A 19671-nucleotide genomic window follows, 5' to 3' on the forward strand; every position below is an offset into this window, starting at 1 on the left:
TTTAAAAATAATATTTTTCAATAGTTTCACTTATTCTAAAATAAACTAGCACTTGGACAATTAGCAACAATCAAGCTCACTTTTATGTCAATCAATGGCAAATGAAGAAAATGAGAAAAAAGTTAACAGTATAATTAAGAATTTTTAAAATAAGTGCAGTCATATAATAAATAATGGTATATTAGGTCACATAGTAATATCTACAGATATTTTGATCGGTGTTTCAATAGGTATAAATATATCATGTGCCCTGTACCTCTTACAAACTAATAGTGAACCAAAACAACCTGGCAATACTGTTTTTTAATGGTGTTACTTCTCTTTAAATGAATGAGAACGGAGTGGGCATATAGCTTGACCTACAGTAAGTGGCTCACTTGTACCACTACAGAAGAAAAATCAGTGTTTCAGTATCTTGTTTATAAGGACATTAAACACAAAAAATGCAGGGAAAATGTAATTATAGAAACCAACATCTACATTTCTTACAAAAGATATATGGACAAAGTATGTACAAAGACATTGAATGTCCATGCGTGGACTACAAACCTCCAGCACGGGTCTAATCAGTTGGCCCTTATTGACCTCAACATCAAAGCACTCATTCAAAGCACAGACGCTAAGTCAAAGTGTGACAAGTCTGCGTTTTTGTGACATGTACCGTTCCAAGTTGTAGTGCCTAATATTAGCATCATTCCAAGAGCCTTTAATCCAGGCAGATAATATTACACAGGGCATCTCTCAGCCTTACAGCATATACCAGGCATATCTATTTAAATGTCCCCGCGTATGCCTCCTAACGTTTTAAATACCTATAATGGGATACTTGAGTTTGGTTTGTGTTAAGAGATATAACTTGGTAAAATGCATTGCCTCGGCTTTTAATTCACAGGGTCTGGTCAGGGGCATTATTAGCTTTTCAATGACACTTTGAGCTACAAATATAACATTAGATTGCTGAAAAACGACTGCTCGGCACCTCTTGGCCCCCCCTGACTGACAGAACTCCAGGACCCGGTCGCAGTCGTGACCCCGGTAGTTCTGCCACTGCATGCATGTGATGGGTAGGGAGGGGTTAGGGAGGGAGAGGGTAGATAGTGAGAAGGGGGGTTGGGGAGGGAGAGGGTAGATAGTGAGAAGGGGGTTAGGGAGGGAGAGGGTAGATAGTGAGAAGGGGATAGGGAGGGAGAGGGTAGATAGTGAGAAGGGGGGTAGGGAAAGGGTAGATAGTGAGAAAGGGGGTAGGGAGAGGGTTGATAGTGAGAAGGGGGTAGATGGGTTGGGGTGGGCCCTTAACAGATTCTCGTACCGGGGCCCTGAGGTTTCTAGTTACGCCCCCGCATGCATGGATAGCACCACTTCATGTACAGCTACCCGTTCCCGTAGAGGAGGGAATTAGAGTGAAATTATGTTATGCACTACTTGTTTTCGCATTATACAGGGTTGCAGAATATGATGGCACTATATAAAACTATTAATAATAATATTCAGTACTCATTACTCATTACTTTATTGCCTATACTCACTCTTTTGTTCATGGAGGTATACTTATGAGCACTACTAATGAAGTTCGGAACTATTTGACCCAATCAACCTGAACAGATTTGATTAATAATAATTGCAGATTTATACTGAAACAAAACTTGTGGTTTGTTTAAACCGCTGTAAAATCATTTACTTTTAGTCTTTTTCAGGGTCTCGTGAAGCTGTTCTCTAAGGAATAATGGAAATCCATCACTCTCTGTTGGCAATATTTCAACAATCATGGCCAAAGGTTCCAAGGCCGGTTTGTCGCCGAATTTTCTCAATCTGTTGATCCTCTAAGCAGTTTGGGGAACTCTAAAATGATTATTTACATTAAAAAATATAATTTTATAAATCTGAGTGGTAAAAAACAGACCACCCTTGAGATGCAAATCAGAAAGCAAACATTTTTATAAAGTATTTTTAATGACACAAATCTAGAGTAAATATGACCTTCTGATCTAAAAAATATTATTTGATAATATATATATATATATATATATATATATATAAAGCAAAAACACTTATTCAGCCATTAATCATGTCCTAGTTTATTTTATGTGGCTTGCATTGATGTCGGCTACTAAGAATGACCCTGTACTTAACACCAGTGAGTCAAAGTAAGTTTTATTATGGACCCTATGCATAATGTTTCAGAAATGAATTATTACATAACAAGAATCCAGAATCCAGAGGTCAAAACATGTGGTCAAGGCCTAAGGAGAGTTGATGTAACCCACTAAAGAAAATATCTTAAACACTCCCCATATTAATTTGCATCGGTTTATTTCTCATTTGTAGTAGACTAAGCACTTGCGACACTAGAAGGATTTATGACGCTGTCACCTTCAATTGTTTATTCAGGGACATTGGGATTAATGATTACAGGGGAACTGGGCCACCTTCAAAAATGTTTCTAACCCTGTAGGGCCTGGTTGTGTTCAAGCAGTATGGTGCTCCACAAGATAGTCTAAACCCTACACCATTGTTTGTTGAAGAACCATTATTTCACGGTGTCAAACTACTGCAGCCATTTTTAATGAGGACCTCCTGCTAGTTTTTGATTCCTTCAATGGCCTTCACTCTCAGTTTATGCCCCAAATCAGTCCGATTAAGACTTTAAAGGATGGAATGAAGGTATGAAGGTCAAGTGAAGCTTGCTGTAGCCCACTCCAGCGGCGTCACAGCCCACTACACTAAACTACCTTGCCTGGTCAAGAGAAATAAAATAGCCATATGTTGCTTCATTGCTTCCTTGTTCATTATTCATAAACTTGATATATTGTATCAAACATATTAAATTTCAGTAAACACAAGAAGCAAATCCTAAAACATGTCTACAAAAGTGATTCTATTCCCAAAATGGTGTACAATCTTGGCTTCCTCGCTTTGAAACATTATATCTCCTTAAACTCTACATAAATTCCTTCCTAATTTACTTCCCATGGGAATCCCAAAAACTGGCATTCTAAGAAAATCTCCCATTCACTATTATTAATATAATTATTATTTTTGTAGTATGTTGGCATTAAATGCATAAGAATCTCATGTGGTGAGATGGAATAAAGTTTCTCGTGTAGACCCTAGGGTTTCGAGGGACATAGTGGCAAGTGGAGTCTCCGGCGCCCCCTCTATGCGCTTGTATGCTAACACGACAACCTGGGAGCAGTGCGCTCACCAGCTCAGGTCTACAGCCAAGCTGCCTAGACCCAGGGCCGGCCCAAGGCAAAATGCCGCCTAGGGCAAATTTTAAAATGCCCCCCCCCATTATCTACCCTTCCTCTCCCCCCCCGCCGCCCCCCCCCCTTGTACTTACCTTTCAGCAGTCCTGCGGTGAGTCTCCCTGTTCGGTCTCGGTGCTGGCTTGTAATGCTGAGCGCCGGAAATCTTCCGGCACTCAGCATTACAAGCCGGCACCGAGACCGAACAGGAAGACTCGCCGCAGAGGAGAGAGAGAGGGGCACCGAGCGGGTACTCACAGCATGGAAAGCGAAAACCACTCGGCGCCCCTTTCTCTGTCTTTCGCTTTAAAAAAAAAAAAAAAAAAAGGGCTTGGGGCGGCAAAGTGCCGCCCCTTCAAAAGTGCCGCCTGGAGCGGTTGCCCCACTCGGCTCCATTGTCGGGCCGGCCCTGCCTAGACCCCTCATATAATACATAAAAATATCTTCTGAATACTTGGACTTACTAAGAAAAAAATCTAATAAAATACAACTACTGCCACTTCTTGGGCACATATCTCAGTGACGGACAGTAGGAGATCCCCTACCTTTTGAATACTTTAATGGGCTTCGCTCAGTGTGCTCTTTAGGCAGAGCCTTTTCTCTTAAGCCTAGATTAAGGACATTTACAGGTGAGAAGGTAGAAATACAGTTACACAACCTCTACATGTTCTGCTATAACATATCCTGAAGTTTTCTAGTGAATGGCTCTAGATTCAGTTCCTCCTCGACGATTTCTAACGTTACAAACTGCTCACAAAAATAATGTACAGAGGCAAATTGATCTACACTGAGAGTAAAATGGAACAATCAACAAGAAATTGTGAGTTTTGGCTTTCATGCAAAGATGTCAGAGGGGCCATTACTCATTTCATGAAGCAATGCATGCAACATGTGCAAAATTCTCCATCTATTCAAAAAGTATTTAATACAGAAACAGAGAAACTCTGAATAGAGCTTCAGTTTAGGATAAAAGACCCTACTGTCCATGCCGTGATGAAAGAATTTTAATTACCAAGACGTTTACCATAGTCTTTCATTGTGATGTGCCACACTGATGAAAAGGATCGATCCCTCATTCATCTTTCTGACATTATAGGGAAACTAGTATGAATGAAATAGAGCCTGACTGTTGATTATCCAGTTGTTTGCCTTAAAAGGGAAATATACAAGCAATCATTTACTTGGATTCCTTAAGAAAAAGGTAATTTCCTCTGCTGAAATGTTTGTAATGTTTAGTATTTTTTTCTTGAATAATTAGCAATATGTGCTCTACTCTGACACCATGGGCGTAACTAGAAAATTAAAATTGCCCCGCCCCCCCATCTTCAACAGCTGGTCTGGTCATTGCCCCCAAACAACCTGTTTGTGCCTTCTTTACACTCTGGCACACATATGTAAGCACACTTACACAAATTACACACACTTACTCATACTTACTAACACAGGTACACATTAATTCTAACACACATTCATGCTCACACACACAATTACAAATCCATGCTCACACACACTGAATTATACATCAATGCTCACACACACACAAAGAGCTCACCTCCTTCCCATCCCTGCTTATCTCTCACTGCTCCTATAGCTTTCTGTCCGCATACATGACGTAATGTGACCCTGATACGCCCCTGTCTCTCCAAGCCAGTTCAAAATAGTTTACAAAGGGCCCTTCAGACTTGGACCAGTCCGGTTCAGGTCTGAAGGGCCTTTTCTAAACAATTTTGACATGGTACGAAGAAACGGGAACAAGAGGTTGCAGGGCTCGCACCCGGCCCCCTAGAGGCACGGGCCCCGTTGCGTTCACTAATCTAAGTTTAAGTTTAAAAGGCCAATTGATCTTTAGAAAACCCTTTTGTAATTATGTTACAGCTAGAAATGTCCTTGTTTTCCAAGTGATCTCATCTTTTTAAACAAAGGTTTATATAAAATTTAATGAATGGACAAACTGGATCTTTATAAAAACACTTACTTTATAAGCCAAACATAAAAAGTAGCAAACTGGTATACATTAACAAAATTAACATGTATAGGACATGCTGACTGCCACACGCGTTTCGCACTTACTAAGGCAGTTAATCGTGGGCACTTAAACATAGAACATTTACATATTGTCAGGAACCAATTTTTCACTGCCTGAACCATGGCTTTTTTATACCTGTGGCGTTTACATCTGCGACCACTAGTGGCCACCCTCCACCCTCTGGAGCACTCAGAACTCAGGTGTGCCTTGTTACCTGGGTTGAGCCCTAGTCTACATCCAGCTGGGCCTTGTTACCTGGATTACCCTGCCTTTATGAACCTGCCCTGCCCTTCAGTCAGGGCCTTTGTATTGAAGTCTATGGACCTTCCTGCTGTGGCTCTGCACCTGTACTGTTCCTGGTTCCCTGCTATTGTGTCCTTCCAAGTGGACTCCCTGCACTGGTCTCCCTCCCTGTTCAATTAGTTAAAGACCAGTGGCATCTGCAGGGCAAGTTGCAGCATTGGGGTTTTAAAACCCCAATGCTGCAACTTACCCTGCCGATGCCACTGGTCTCCCTCCCTGTTCAATTAGTTAAATGTCCGTACGAGCGACTTTATTGTTCGCTCGTACGGACATTTAATTAATTGAACAGGGAGGGAGACCAGTGGGATGTGCCGGGTAAGTTGCAGCATTGGGGTTTTAAAAGTCTGCACGAGCGACCAACAGAGTGGCTCGTGCAGACTTTTAAAACCCCAATGCTGCAACTTAACCGGCACATCCCACTGGTCTCCCTGTTCTATCAGTTAATAAATGATAGAACAGGGAGACCAGCGGGATCTGCCGGACAATTACGGCACCAGGAGTTTAACAGTCTGAACGAGCGACCCTATTGGTCGCCAGCAGGGGGCTCGTCTGCCATCAACCAATGGCAGACGAGCCCCCTGCTGACGACCAATAGAGTTGCTCATACGGACATTTAAACTCCTGGCGCCAGAGCGGCTTTAACCCCGTTTTAACCCCTTAACCGGGGAAAACGAAGAAAACCCGAACACGAAGAATGTCCGCGAATATTCGCCCGAAGAGAAGACAGGACCAGGCGAATATTCGCGGAATACGAAGTTTTTTTTTTGCCGAAGACGAGCACGAAGACGAGTGCCCGAGTCTAGTAATTATGCAAAACACCTGTTCCCCTTTATTAACTGTGCATTATATTAACATTACGTTAGCTAATTAGCCATAGGCAGGGTTGGAAAACTATATCGAGGCAGAGCTAGGTCTATGGAATAGAATATGAATATTTCAACTGCTGTTTTTTATATTTTTATTTATTTTTTATATCAGCCTTGTCCATAGCAATCCCTATCACCTTAATGGTTTTTATTTCCGCCAGCAGGCAAGACTTTGTGTATTCAGGATATAAGGATCAGGTCTAACCTGTCACTAACTTTTGTATTTATGCAAAAGGACAATGAGGATTCAGAGCATTTTTTAACCTGAAGCCTTGTGAGAGCTTAATGCAAGTGATGGAATGGGGCTGAAAGTCATTTCTCACAGTATCGTCACCCTTGGATGCCTTTCCAAGCATACTTAAGACATGATGAAGATGTTCCAGCCCCAGGGGTTATGGAAAAGCATGGATGGCCAGATAAGAAGGTAAATCAATAATTAGAAGTCACGCCATAGTTCTGACAAGATACACAGCACTGTGCAGACATGACAAGCACTGCTAACTTTTCAAAATCATCCCAACAATTTGGGTCCTTAATTCAATATATTAAAAAAGTATTGTTCTCTTTTCAGATGTGAGAAAATAATAAGTATAGTTCTTATGGGTAATGGTTCCATAATTTTAACATGATTACATTTATTTATTAAAAAACCTAGAGCTTGTGCTTTCTATTCTTCCTTTGGAGTTATTGTTTTAAATATTTGGACTCAAAACATTGTATTCAAAACATGTATTTTGTGTTCTGATGTTATCTCGCGTTCTCCTCCTACACCCTGCTTCTGTAACAAATCAGCTTCCAAGAAATAATGGCAGTAAATTAAGAAAAGGGCATACATGGTTAATGGGGATGAAAAATGAAGTTGAGATAATTACTCCCAGATGTATTCAAAAAATCTTTATGTTACAGTTTCGTTGTTTTGTCCCTACATCCACAAATGCACTCATGTGAGTCAGTGGGGGCAAACTGCTGATTGTTGGGTGGTCCCACCCATAGATTAATTTCACAATAGAAGATGCCTTTGAATGGCTCGCCAAAGCGAGTGTCCGACATGTTGAAATGATAATCAGGATACAATACTTAGACTATTTAGAAGTTCACAATAAAATAGATATGTCATACCCTCTGTGTTTTGGAGCCTTAAGCTGTATAATGTTTTTTATTTTTTTTTTGCATTTTTTGAGAAGATCCAAACATACAATTGAATTGTCCACTGGCTAACTTAGTATGGCCTACTAATTTCTATAAAGTGGGCTGTTGACTAGTACTGTTCAGGCTTGAGGACATTGTTTTCTTGCTAGTGCCTCTGGCACTGGCAGGCAGTTTGGGGGGCACAGACAAGCTGCTTGGGTGAACAAATGGCAGAGATATGCTGTTTGGGAGCAAAGGTGGCACAGACAAGGCTCCTTGGGGGCAAAGGAAGCAGGGGTTGAAGTCAGGGGGTCAGGGTTCTTTTCCCCAGGTACTTATTCGGGCCTTTTAACCCTTTCTGTTTTTTTTAAGAATACTAATGTGATGTTCTGTTATCATTATGAACAATTTAATATCATTTTAAAAATAATAATTTGGGGCTATTTGGATGGCAAATAGTGTGACACAAGAGCTCGACCACACAATAAAATATATGGGGCTAGTCTCCAAATATTTCCAGGGCTGATTTTTTTCCCAGTCTACTATATCAGGGAATGGGGAAGGCTTCCATTATTCTATACCGTCTGTCTTAAAATATTTTCTTTTTTTTCCACGTTATTTATAATGCTAAATGAACAGATCTTCGTACATGCTAAGTAACAAAGAAAAGTTGCAATTCACTATAAACAGTGGAACACAAGCTAGCAGAAAAAAAAACCAATTGGTTTTGGATAAATAAAGATTTTATCTTTGCAAGTTCCAGCTGGCGTTTTTTTCCGTCGATTCTCACAACTGGTTATGAAGGTGTTACAGTGAATTCTATTGTGAGTTCTTTGCTGATATATTGTTATAAACCGATAGATACATGTGTATCACGTGGCTCCTCAGTTGCTTTGTTGAGTGTTTATTTTTGTCCATACTAGTGTTGCTCAGCACTGAGGTTTTTTGAGCCTCTACTAGATTACTATTCCGATCATGGTGCTCCGAGGAGATCATTTCTGGAATCCTTTATCCATACAACATATCAAGAACAAAATCAAAAATCCAATACACTTTATCTATATTGCACTCAGAAGTCTTTGATCTTTAGGAATCAATATTTGATGTATTTAATTGCATAAAAACTTGTATTCTATGATATAGGTGATTTATAACTAATTTTCAGATTTTGTGCTTGCTTTCCATTAGTGCTACAACTGCGGTCAGCAAGTAGCTTTCTGATAGACCAGTCAATCAATCTTTATAGGGGCCGGTATGTAATGTATTTCTTGATTCTTGAATTTTAGAGTTTTATTCTTACTGTAATCCTAAAAATAGTATAAACTCATTCGGGTCTTCTAGGCAAGGTGAGTGCGAATTACTCCACAGTATCTAGTGTACACTTTCCATATGAGATGGTCCTAACAATCACCAGTGGATGCCCAGGCTGAAAATACCCTGCTGTTTACCCCTATATAGTTAGGAGACGGTGGAAAAAGCACCCATTAGAATGTGCACATTTAATGGTGACCCTTCATTGCGAAATAGCAGCAAATTATACCTTAGACAAGTTATAAGAAAAGAGTTCTTTTCAATTAAGAATCTCTGGATTTGACGTTTGCCCCCCCCCCCCGTCCCACTACAGAATTCATCAAAGCTACAGAAACATTTGTATCTAGGATCATATTCTGTACATAGAATGCTTAAGCCCACTTAATTGTACTCTCTCCGCTAATTCTCTTTTACTGTCTGATGAGTAAGCAGCTGTTCAGCCATAAAATATGACTAGCTGTTTATGTTGGAAGGAAAGTATTTTAAGAAAAAGACTAGTCAATTCGATTTCTAAATGGTTTGGCAAAGACATCACATAAAATTGAAACAAGCAGCCCCATACGCTAGTGCACACATGTCTAATTACATGAAATAAAATAGTCTTGATTACAATTTATTTTTATTGTATGTTTTACAAACTCTAGTTGTCATCACCTTTTTAAGGCTGGATACATTCCAACATAGAGTAAAGAATTGGTGCAGTTTATCCACGATTTTAACACTCAAAGAATGAAATCATACAGTGAATCTGTTGACCATTTGTCTGTTATAGTGATATTCCTACATTCCATAGTGATTTTGTAAGCCATTATATAGAAGTATGATGACATGAGCTACATGACCTAGAGTGATCTTGGGGACTTATTTCAGTGTGGCCATAGATATGACACCAAGCTTAGTTTAGCCACGCAAGGCAGCTGTCTTATGGAATCCGGAGAAGGCTTATGTGTCAGATACAAATTACAGAACCCCAGTGCTAGCCAAAAAAACTCTTCAATCAGATACCAGTCCGAAACACGGGACTCACAATCATTTAACGGCCAAAGAGGTGTTTTTTTGTATCTTTTAAAGACATGGCAGAAGAGCAGTCTTATTATGAAGACCGGATCGGCAAAGAGCTGCTCACAAAGGAGATCGACCTTGTAGACCGAGATCCAAGGAGGATTAATGAAGACATAGTAAAGGTCTGATTTATTCTCACATGGTCCTGGTTCAATTATTTATGCAGTGAAAGATTTATTTGATGCACCAGCATTTTATTTACCAATTTTCTACGTGTGGTTGGAAAATCAAAACATATGGTGATGGTGAGATTGACAACCCACTGAATTGGGCTGAGAGTGCAAATATATCACTATAACTAGTAAAGGCTACAGATTCCATAGCAATTTTACTATATATATATATATATATATATATATATATATATATATATATATATATATATATACATGGTGTGTGTATGCATGTGTATACTTAAACGCTGTATAGATGTTGAAGCCGGTCAGTTATACAGACCGAAATACCTGGTATTGTTTCTATTGACCAATAATACAGATGGTGGTTATTACATTTTCAAATAATTGATTTATTTCGGGAGGTTTTGTTTTTCGTGCCTTTATAGCCACAAACAGCTGAGGATTTTTTTGACATTCTAGCTCGAGTAGAGGCAGTTCAACCTGTAATAGCTTCACATTGCTTAACTCGCTCATGTTCCAATTGATAAATGCAGAATATTTGGTCTTGAGTTGTTAGTATTTGTTCTACTGCCCTGGTGCTAGACAGAACTTATCTCCAAAGGCTCCAGTAGCTTTGTTTTAAAAGGGACTTTATTTGAGAATAAACTTGACCAGCCTGAATTTTTTTTTTTTTCTAAGTGCAGAACTGAAGCAATTAAAAAATTAACCTTTTTACACATTCCATGTGTTCCTAGAAAAATGATCATTAGATTCCCCTCACCCCACCCCAGGGTATTTAAAAAGAGTGCATCCTGCTGGGCAGGTTTTAATGCATTTTCCGTATGTATCACCCCAGTTGAAATGAAAATTCAATCCTTCAATACTAAAAATAATTGCATCTTAACTCTTATTTTGGACTGGAAATATTGATAAACTGGTTTCATTCTGATAACTGGTATTAACACAGACAAGGTTACCCAACTGCCTGGAGTACTCATTTTTATGATGGACTTAACACATTTCCTGCTCACAGTGCACATGCGCAGGATACTCATTGCCAGCCAACTTCTACAGTAGATATTTTCTTGTGTCATCAGAAATGCTTTCAATCGTGTGTCTAATGACATCAGCACTATGTACATCTAAACTCCTGGTCTTCTTTTTCATTGAAATGAGATGACACTGTTTCATTGGAACCTGTTCATAGGAGAGTTGTATCTTCAACTCATTTGTGTCTATTTACTAAGAAGTTGATGGTTAACTTGACTGACTACCGGGGGGGGGTGTATGTTTGTATGTTTGCATGTATGTGAGCATGAGTGTGTATGTGAGCATGAATGTCTATAGATAACTGTATGTGAGCATGAATCTGTATGTTGAAGCGTTTGTATGTACAAGCACAAATGTGTAAGTGTTTGTGTGTCAGTATAGATGTCTGTGAGCATAGATGTGTAAGTGGTATGAGATTTAGTGTAAGTGTTTGTGTGTTAGCATGTATGTGTTGTTTTGTGTGTGAGCATGAATGTGTAGATATATGTGTGGTGTGAGAGGGAGTGTGTGTGAGCATGGCTGTGTAAGTAAGGAGAGATGGAGTGTGTGTTAGTATGAGTGTGAACATGTATATTAGTGATTATGAATAAGTGTATGTGTAAGCATGTGTATGTGTGTTAGGATGTGTAATTGTGTGCAAGTGTGTTTACGTATGTGTGCCAGAGTATATGTTGCAAGAGGCAAAGATGATACAGACAAGTTTTTGGGGGCCATGATGGCACAGACCAGCTGTTTGGGGGAAAAGGTGGCATTTTGTGACATATTGCTTGGTGAAGTTGGGGGGCCCCAGGGCAATTTTTGCAGCAAGACCCTGTGGTCTCTAGTTACACCTATGCACAAGATGGAGGAGTTAAAAACAGATTTAAAAAAATCTTAGGGGAGGCAGGATCCCTACTGATCCCTAACTTCGGAAAATGGGATAATGAGATAACATATGAAAAATGTCTCAGAAAATTACATTGGAATTAAAAATAATTTTTTCACATGTTTTTGGTCATTGTTCAAGGAACCACAAAGCATGCTGGGAATTAATATAGAAAGCAGAATATGAACATTCCCCAGTTTTTATTATTTATGTAAATCCATTATGTAATAGTATCCAAACACAACTGCGGCTATAGTAGCGATAAGTATGTTAATCATTAATGAAAGAAGATTTAAACACAGTAAGCAGTGATTGCTGCGCTCAGCACAATATAAATCTACCAACCATTTGATCTATTTTTAGTCTATTTTAATTTATAAAATAGGTATAATTATTATTGACTTTGTAAAATATTTAAATAGGAAGCATTTTAGAAGTTATTAACCGTGAGCATCAAATAACAAGCCATAAGATTATTAACTTCAGCTGTATTCTGGTCCCTACTGACATGAAAAAAGAAAATCAAAATAGTAACAGAACAGAAAATTCATGAAAAATAGCAAAAATTGCTTGACGTATAATCCACTTCTGCACATAGTTATCTCAAAAGCTTTTTGGTTAAATAAGTATATTTATGTATCAAGTTAATTTACCTTCCTTCTGCAAGGCTAATCGCTACACAATACATCTGTACCAGGTTTTAAAAAGGAATAAATGTACATTATGGCTGTAATATCGGTCCTCAAAGAAACCTTGACTTGTTGCTATTTAAGGATACACATAATTGAGTCACCTGCATCGAAGCAGCGATATCAACCATAGCATACTGTTAGCAAAAGCACCAATTGGGAGTCTTATGTATGATCACAGCGGGGTATAATAGGAAGGCGTCAGCTCCAGACTGTGCGATTCTGAGAATCTGCCCCTTCACACTGAGATTGGGGCAAAAACCCTGAGACCTGGGGAAAATAATGAACGTTTCCAGGTATGCAGATCAGTCAGAAAACATACCTTTAATCTACCATATGATCATAGTCATTCTCCTGAACTTTACCATGCTTTAGGACCAACCCTAGAGACCTTCTTCTCCAAGAAGGACTGAGCCAGTCTTGCAGCAACTTTCAAGAAGCCTCATGCAGGACGTTATGTTTAATTCTAGGACTGCTCTGTCATTCTTAAAGGAGAAGCTCATAGAGGTTGGTCCTTAGTTATGCATAGTGAACACGACCTTGTATAGTGACTATGAGCTTTCAAGGCCTGACCCAAGTGTCATGGTTTTCTATTCCTAAAAAAATGGGAATGGTCATAATATGAGGCTTACACAGTGCTTCATCATTCTAGATATGACCATGCCAGGGACATCCATCATGGTGGGGTACATTGAGACATTCATCTATGGCAGGGGCGTCCAACATGCGGCCCGCGGGCCAAATGCGGCCCGCGTGACCTAGAGGTGCGGTCCTAGTGAGATCGGCAGCCATGATCACAAGCCCTGCCGCTTACTTGTGGGAGGGTCTATTCTCTGCTCCAGTCCTGCCTCCTCTGTGAGGAGAACGAGGGAGGCCACGCCCCCTGCCGAAGTCTGTGAGCGGCATCGAGAGCTGTAGTAGGTAAGGGGGTGGGGGAGGTTGTTTGAATGAGTATGCCTGTGAGGGAATGAATGTGTGAATGAATGAGTATATGAATGAATGAGTGTGTGTGTGATAGCATGGATGTGTAAGTGCTGGAACCTAGGCATGATGGGACTGTGATTGCTGTTAGCAATCACACTCCTATCATGCTAAGTCAGCCAGTACATGCTGAAACCTGGCTAGCTGCCCCCCTTGTGTATTGATGCTGCCAGCAGTATGGGGTCTGCACTTACAGCCACCCTGTACCAACATGTACTGGCTGACTTGGCATGATAGGAGTGTGATTGCTAACAGCAATCTGCTAACAGCAATCACAGTCCCATCATGCCTAGGTTCCAGCATTTACTGGTTGCCTGGGTATGAAAAGAGTGTGTTTGCTGTTAGAAATCAGACTCATATCATGCCAAGTCATATTGTTGATTTTTTTGTCCAATTGTGGTGTGTTACTTTTAATAAAAGTGTGGTTACACACTTGGACAAAAATTACTGGCACAATGCCCAGCCAACCAGTACATGCTGGAATCTGGGTATGCCTGAGATTGCTGTTAACAATCATAATATATAATTTTTTTTGTACAAATTTGGTGTGCAACTTACTTTTATTAAAAGTATGTGGGGGGGGTCACTTTCAGTTTCGGCTAAGTGAACCCTGAATTTTCGGTTTTGGTCCAAAATTTTCATTTCGGTGCATCCCTAGAATAAATAGAACTATTTCAGTTTTTACTTATCCAGAATCCTGAATTTGTAGTCCCAAAACTTTCTAGGCCCAGAAATCAGTGAGAGGAAAAGTAAAGGTTTTGTGTCATTTACTTTATTTTAATCTGCATATCTTATTAAAGGCCATATTTTCACACAGTGAAAAATGAGTGCGGCCCGCGCACGGATACAATTCTGATGAAGTGGCCCACTGCAGAAAAAACTTGGACACCCCTGATCTATGGTGACTGCAACAGGAGGAATCTGTGGAGGAATATCCATTTATCGTTATTTTAATTCTGATTACTCTAGCTAGACCACAGCTGTGACATTGAGGTTAAATATCATATGGCACTCTTATTTCAGTTTTTTTGTTACTGAAGTCAAATTTTGCTCTTATGTAATTGAAAATTACATAACAAAGACCAGAGGGACTTAATGCCCATTTATCAGCAAATTTATCACACTTCGGAGAGATCTGTGTCAGTCTGCTACAACTGCGGCTGTACCCCTAGTTTTGCCAATTCAATTACCCCCAAGGAGAGGGTAGATAAGAAAAACAGACAGAACGATGCCATTCTTAGTTTAATGGATGAACTATGGCCTCTTGCTTCATACAAAGTGACATTCGTATTTTGCAAATGTGACCTCACAATATCGTTTCCTTCAACGAAATTCGAGACCAACTTCCTGGCAGAAATTCACATCACGGACTTTCTAATTACATTTTGGTTTTAAAGGGCTATTCCAGAACTTTAAAAGGGGAAGTTTAATGCCTGCAGCTGGCTGACGAGGAGCATTAGTGCATGCGCACTGCTAAATAAGGAATGCATTTCTATATAGTTACACACAAAAAAATACATTAATGTAAAGGTGACCCTCAGCTATCATATGCACATGACTGATGGAGCGTCCCTTTTAGAATGAATGGATAAGAGATTTGTAGGGCAATGCGTTATGATTTGAGTAATGATTGTTCAACATAACTCATCAAGAAATACATTGTAACCTAGCATTAACCCTCTATTTATCAACGGAATATCGGTAATATATGCAACAGATAAACTAAAAAGTTCAGATTAATAAAATCTAACAGCAGAGGGTTAAAATATCTGCACTGACCGAGGCGTGGAAGAGACCAGACGCTGTGTGTTACATTTCATCTGCAGAGGAAACTCTTTCATGTTGTACAGACATAAAAATAAGGCCCCCTCATGCTTGTGTTTTTATGTCTTAATTCATAGTATAAGATTGCCCTGATGGGTACAATCATTGCGGACCATGGTTGATCCTCTACTTGTCTTGACCCCTCTATGAAGTTGGCTTCTGCTTGATTTCCTTGGTATAGGGTGCACTGATCGATACAGCCCATTACAGGGCAAAACGTTGTCACTTTTCCGGCATGATGTGAGAGATGGATGTGGGAATCCAAATAATCAGAGCTTGCATGTACATCTGCTGGATACTCATGCGTTACATAAAAAAAATAGACCATGTTCCAATATCTGGCACCTCAAGGTCCACACTGCGGTGGTGGCTTTAATGCTACATGCTTTATGAATGACAAGTAGATTCTGTAGGATTTCTTCTTATGTAAGAGGGACTGATTGAACTTCCTGGGTTGAACATCAGGAGGTCCTGAAAACCTACACTTTTGGCAAGCATTTAAGCATCTGAGATAGGGATTGTTGGAGTGGATTAATGCAGAAAAGGGAATTGCCAACCAGGAGACAAAGAACTTTCTAAACTATCATTAATGAGCATCATGGACAAAAAAACCCACTCAGAGGTGAACATCCCTCTGTGTTGTTTTCTTTCTTTTTGTGCCTAATTGCAATATGGTAACATAGGACACACCGTGCCTTTCCATGATCCTTCATGGGTTTTGTAATTAATGCCTTGGATAGGATTGGATAGTGTGTCATCAGCCATGTGTGCATTGGCTTGCTGTAATGATCTGGTAGAGTTTGCCTCCTGGGATTACTATTGGGCTTGGACAATTTCCTCCCTCACAAGATTCCCATGACACTAATACATCTCTTATTCCCCTTCCCATTTTAGGTGGATTTTGAAGATGTGATAGCAGAACCGCATGGGACTCACAGTTTTGATGGCGTTTGGAAAGCGAGCTACACCACTTTCACCCTGACGAAGTACTGGTGCTACCGCATCCTCTCCGCTCTCGTTGGGATTCCTCTCTCCATCATTTGGGGTGTCCTCTTTGCTCTGCTATCATTCTGCCATATCTGGGCAGTGATGCCCTGTGTAAAGAGCTACATGATAGAGATTCAGTGTGTGAGCAAGACATTCTCACTGTGTATCCACACCTTCTGTGACCCACTCTTTGAGGCATTGGGGAAGATCTTTGGCGCTATCCGGGTCACCATGCAAAAACATGTCTAAAATGCTTTCCTGATTCCAGCCTGATACTGATGTTTCGTGACAAACTCCTCGTTTGTTAGGCACGGGAGAAATGATGGATGGAAACGCCACACGCTTTATAAAAATGGAACCAACACTAGACAGAAATACAGAATTCGCATTAAATAAATCTGGCGTATTTTTGGACCACTTAGGTAACATACAACTATATCTTCTACCTTTTCTATTGATGTCCATTACCTATAAGTCTAAAATAAGTGAGAATGAAAACTTGCATTTAGCTGTTTAACAATTAAAATGATATTAGGGACAAGGAATCCATTGTTTAACTTAACTAATGATTGGTTTCTAGAAGCATTTTTCATGGAACAATAAATGCAATTTTAGGCAATTTTTCAAGTTACATGGTCCAATGAAGAGTCTTATAAAGAGGGGTTAAGAGGACTGAGAAAAAGATAGATTCTCTAAGTGCATACTGTTCATAAAGGTATTCATTTGTCTTGATGCCCGCTTCGGGTTTTTAAATATTGTTTCAGTTTATGTCAATAATATATCTGACAACAGCAGACAGATGGAATAGTTATCTGTTACGCGGTGCAGTGTAGGAACATGCTGGATGGCCATGAGACACTGTTACCAAAGCAAACTTACAAATACTTTGGAACGCGTCCCCCGCTGAGCTGCCAAATGGTTCCATGAATACTTTGAAGTAGCTGCAGTTCACTGTTGATGATTACAGATATCGTTACTTTCTGTTACCAGCCAGAGTATCAAATAAACTCTAGTAGACAGAGCCCAACATCCTGTAATTATGAGAAATATTACCGACAAACAGCAGCAAACTGATGGAGCCAAAGCTTAACCAACCGCTCAGAAATCATTTCCGCTCCTAAACATTCAACATTTGGATTTACAGACTTTTTTTCTGGTTCAATAGTGAGCTCTTATGAATCAATTTCTTATAGCTTATAGTTGGTTCTTATTGCCTGCCCTACTTATCCACACGGTGCTATCCTTTTATACAAGCAATGGTGGAAAAACACGAATGTAAAATGAATAAGGGAATACCCGTCACCTGTACTAGTTCTTCTTATACGTGGTGAAGGATTCAGTGAGGAATAAGGACTCCTTGCCAAAGATAAGGTGAGGATTAAGTCCTGTTTTGGCCGTGATACTTTTAGGACCATCACCAAAGCTAGAGCAGGTAACCTCCTACCCATAGTACAGTACGGAGCAGAGCACCTCTTACCAATGATATCAGTAGGTATATAATTCCTTCCAGGTTGTAAGGGTTAATAGTAATACAGGGAGGGTACATAGGGATGCAAGGGATAGACATATGGCTGTCTTGAGAATAACACTAGGGAGCAACTAAGTTCTAGGTTCTTATCTGCTGACAAATTCTTTAATTAATGAAATGATGACCCAGGGACCTATCCTAATGGTACCTACTCCTGTTTGTAGCAGCATCGCTGTATAAAGTCAAATGCTGAGGCTACCCAAAAATGATTTTCTTGGGAGTTACACTTTTATGAGTTTAAGTGCTGGTGGTACAATGCCAGTAAATGATTACATGTATTAGTCTGTAACTTATTTGTATAGGTGTGCTTTCTGTTGTATTGTTATAGGTGTTGGTTTTTATTTTATTTCATTCTGGATGTCCATTCTCAATTTTTCATCCTGTGTTTAAATTATTTCAGGTCATAAATTAAGATCACATATTTCCTTTAAAAGTAAGGAGTCATTTTACCCTGGGGAAATTGATATTGGAGGTTAAATACAGAATATTAGTCTGTTCCGTGTTTTGAAAATTCTCTTCTTCTTCTTCTTCTTACCCCACCTGTACAAAGGATGCCATAACTCCTAAATACCATAAATATTAATTTATAATAATATTTGCATAACATTTGCATATCCCATGCACTGGGCTAGACTGTCCATAAAACAAATTAGAACATCAGTGGCGTAATTTGGCCAAGGTCAACTAGGTCAAGGGGACAGTTCTAGCGAGGTGGCATCCCCTCTTTGTATAAGCAGTAGATTACATACTACTTGTTATGTCATGTCTACCCATTGTACAGCGCTACGGAATTTTATGGCGCTATATAAAACAATAATAATAATTACCCTATTGACCCATCAGGCCCATATACGCTATTGACCCATCAGGCCTTGTCAGCAGAGCCTCCAGAGCAAATCTACTCAACAAGTAAGAAACGTACTCAACAATGTATCCCTATGCTCAACACAGAGGACAGTGGGCGCAGAAGTGGGTCATGTGGGGCACTTAAAGGCAGCCAAAATACGTGACTGTAGAGCACTTCTTTCTTGAGGTGCCATGAAAGGAAAAGGTAGAGGAGCTTTATGGTCCCTTTGTGCAGTCATGTCTATACCCCTGTTTTATATGGTTCTGGACATGCAATGGAATGGACTTGGTTGTATGTCATCAACTTTAGCTTTTTTTCACCAATGTATTATTAGGTTTATCCCCAAATCTAGCTCTTTTCTAGCTTTTCCTCTATTTTTTCAAAATTTTTCTCATCCTATCCTATTTCTATTATAGGTTTAGTAAACACAAAACATACACACCCAAATAATTAGCACACCGAGTCTTGTCTGATAGAGCTGGATTTATTAAAGATCTTTATCATAAATTTTAATTTTTATTAATAAGAACAAACAAAAATATTAACGTCTCCAAATAAATCACATATCTTTGAATTCTGACGTAAACGTGTTTTTTTTATAAAAAAATATTTACAGTGCGTGGAGAACTAAGTGGGACCCAAAGATCTTTGGAAGCAAAACCATTTATACCAGATGTAAGACGGGCATTGCGTTAATGTTAAACTATCCCCAGTCACATTGCTGAGGGGTTAAGATAGAGGCTATTTTGGTTTGAAAAGGGTTTGAGAGCTGATATAAGTAAAATAAAACAAACTATCCCCAAAGTGATTCTTCCATCAATTCTGTGTACAGTTTTCAAGCCG

At 39.5% G+C, this 19671-nt stretch overlaps 1 protein-coding gene across 1 annotated transcript; it reads left to right on the forward strand.

The window, feature by feature from the left end:
* The first annotated feature begins 9952 nt into the window (after positions 1–9952).
* LOC149285469 (caveolin-3-like) lies at positions 9953–16702 on the forward strand. Its single transcript, XM_089495419.1, has 2 exons — positions 9953–10063; positions 16361–16702. The coding sequence occupies exons 1-2, from the start codon at positions 9953–9955 to the stop codon at positions 16700–16702; spliced, it is 453 nt and encodes a 150-aa protein (XP_089351545.1).
* Positions 16703–19671: the final 2969 nt, after the last annotated feature.

This window comes from Sceloporus occidentalis, unplaced genomic scaffold (genome assembly GCF_023333645.1).
Source record: "Sceloporus occidentalis isolate IW3139 unplaced genomic scaffold, rSceOcc1.0.p SCAF_79, whole genome shotgun sequence".
NCBI classification, from domain to species: Eukaryota; Metazoa; Chordata; class Lepidosauria; order Squamata; family Phrynosomatidae; genus Sceloporus; species Sceloporus occidentalis.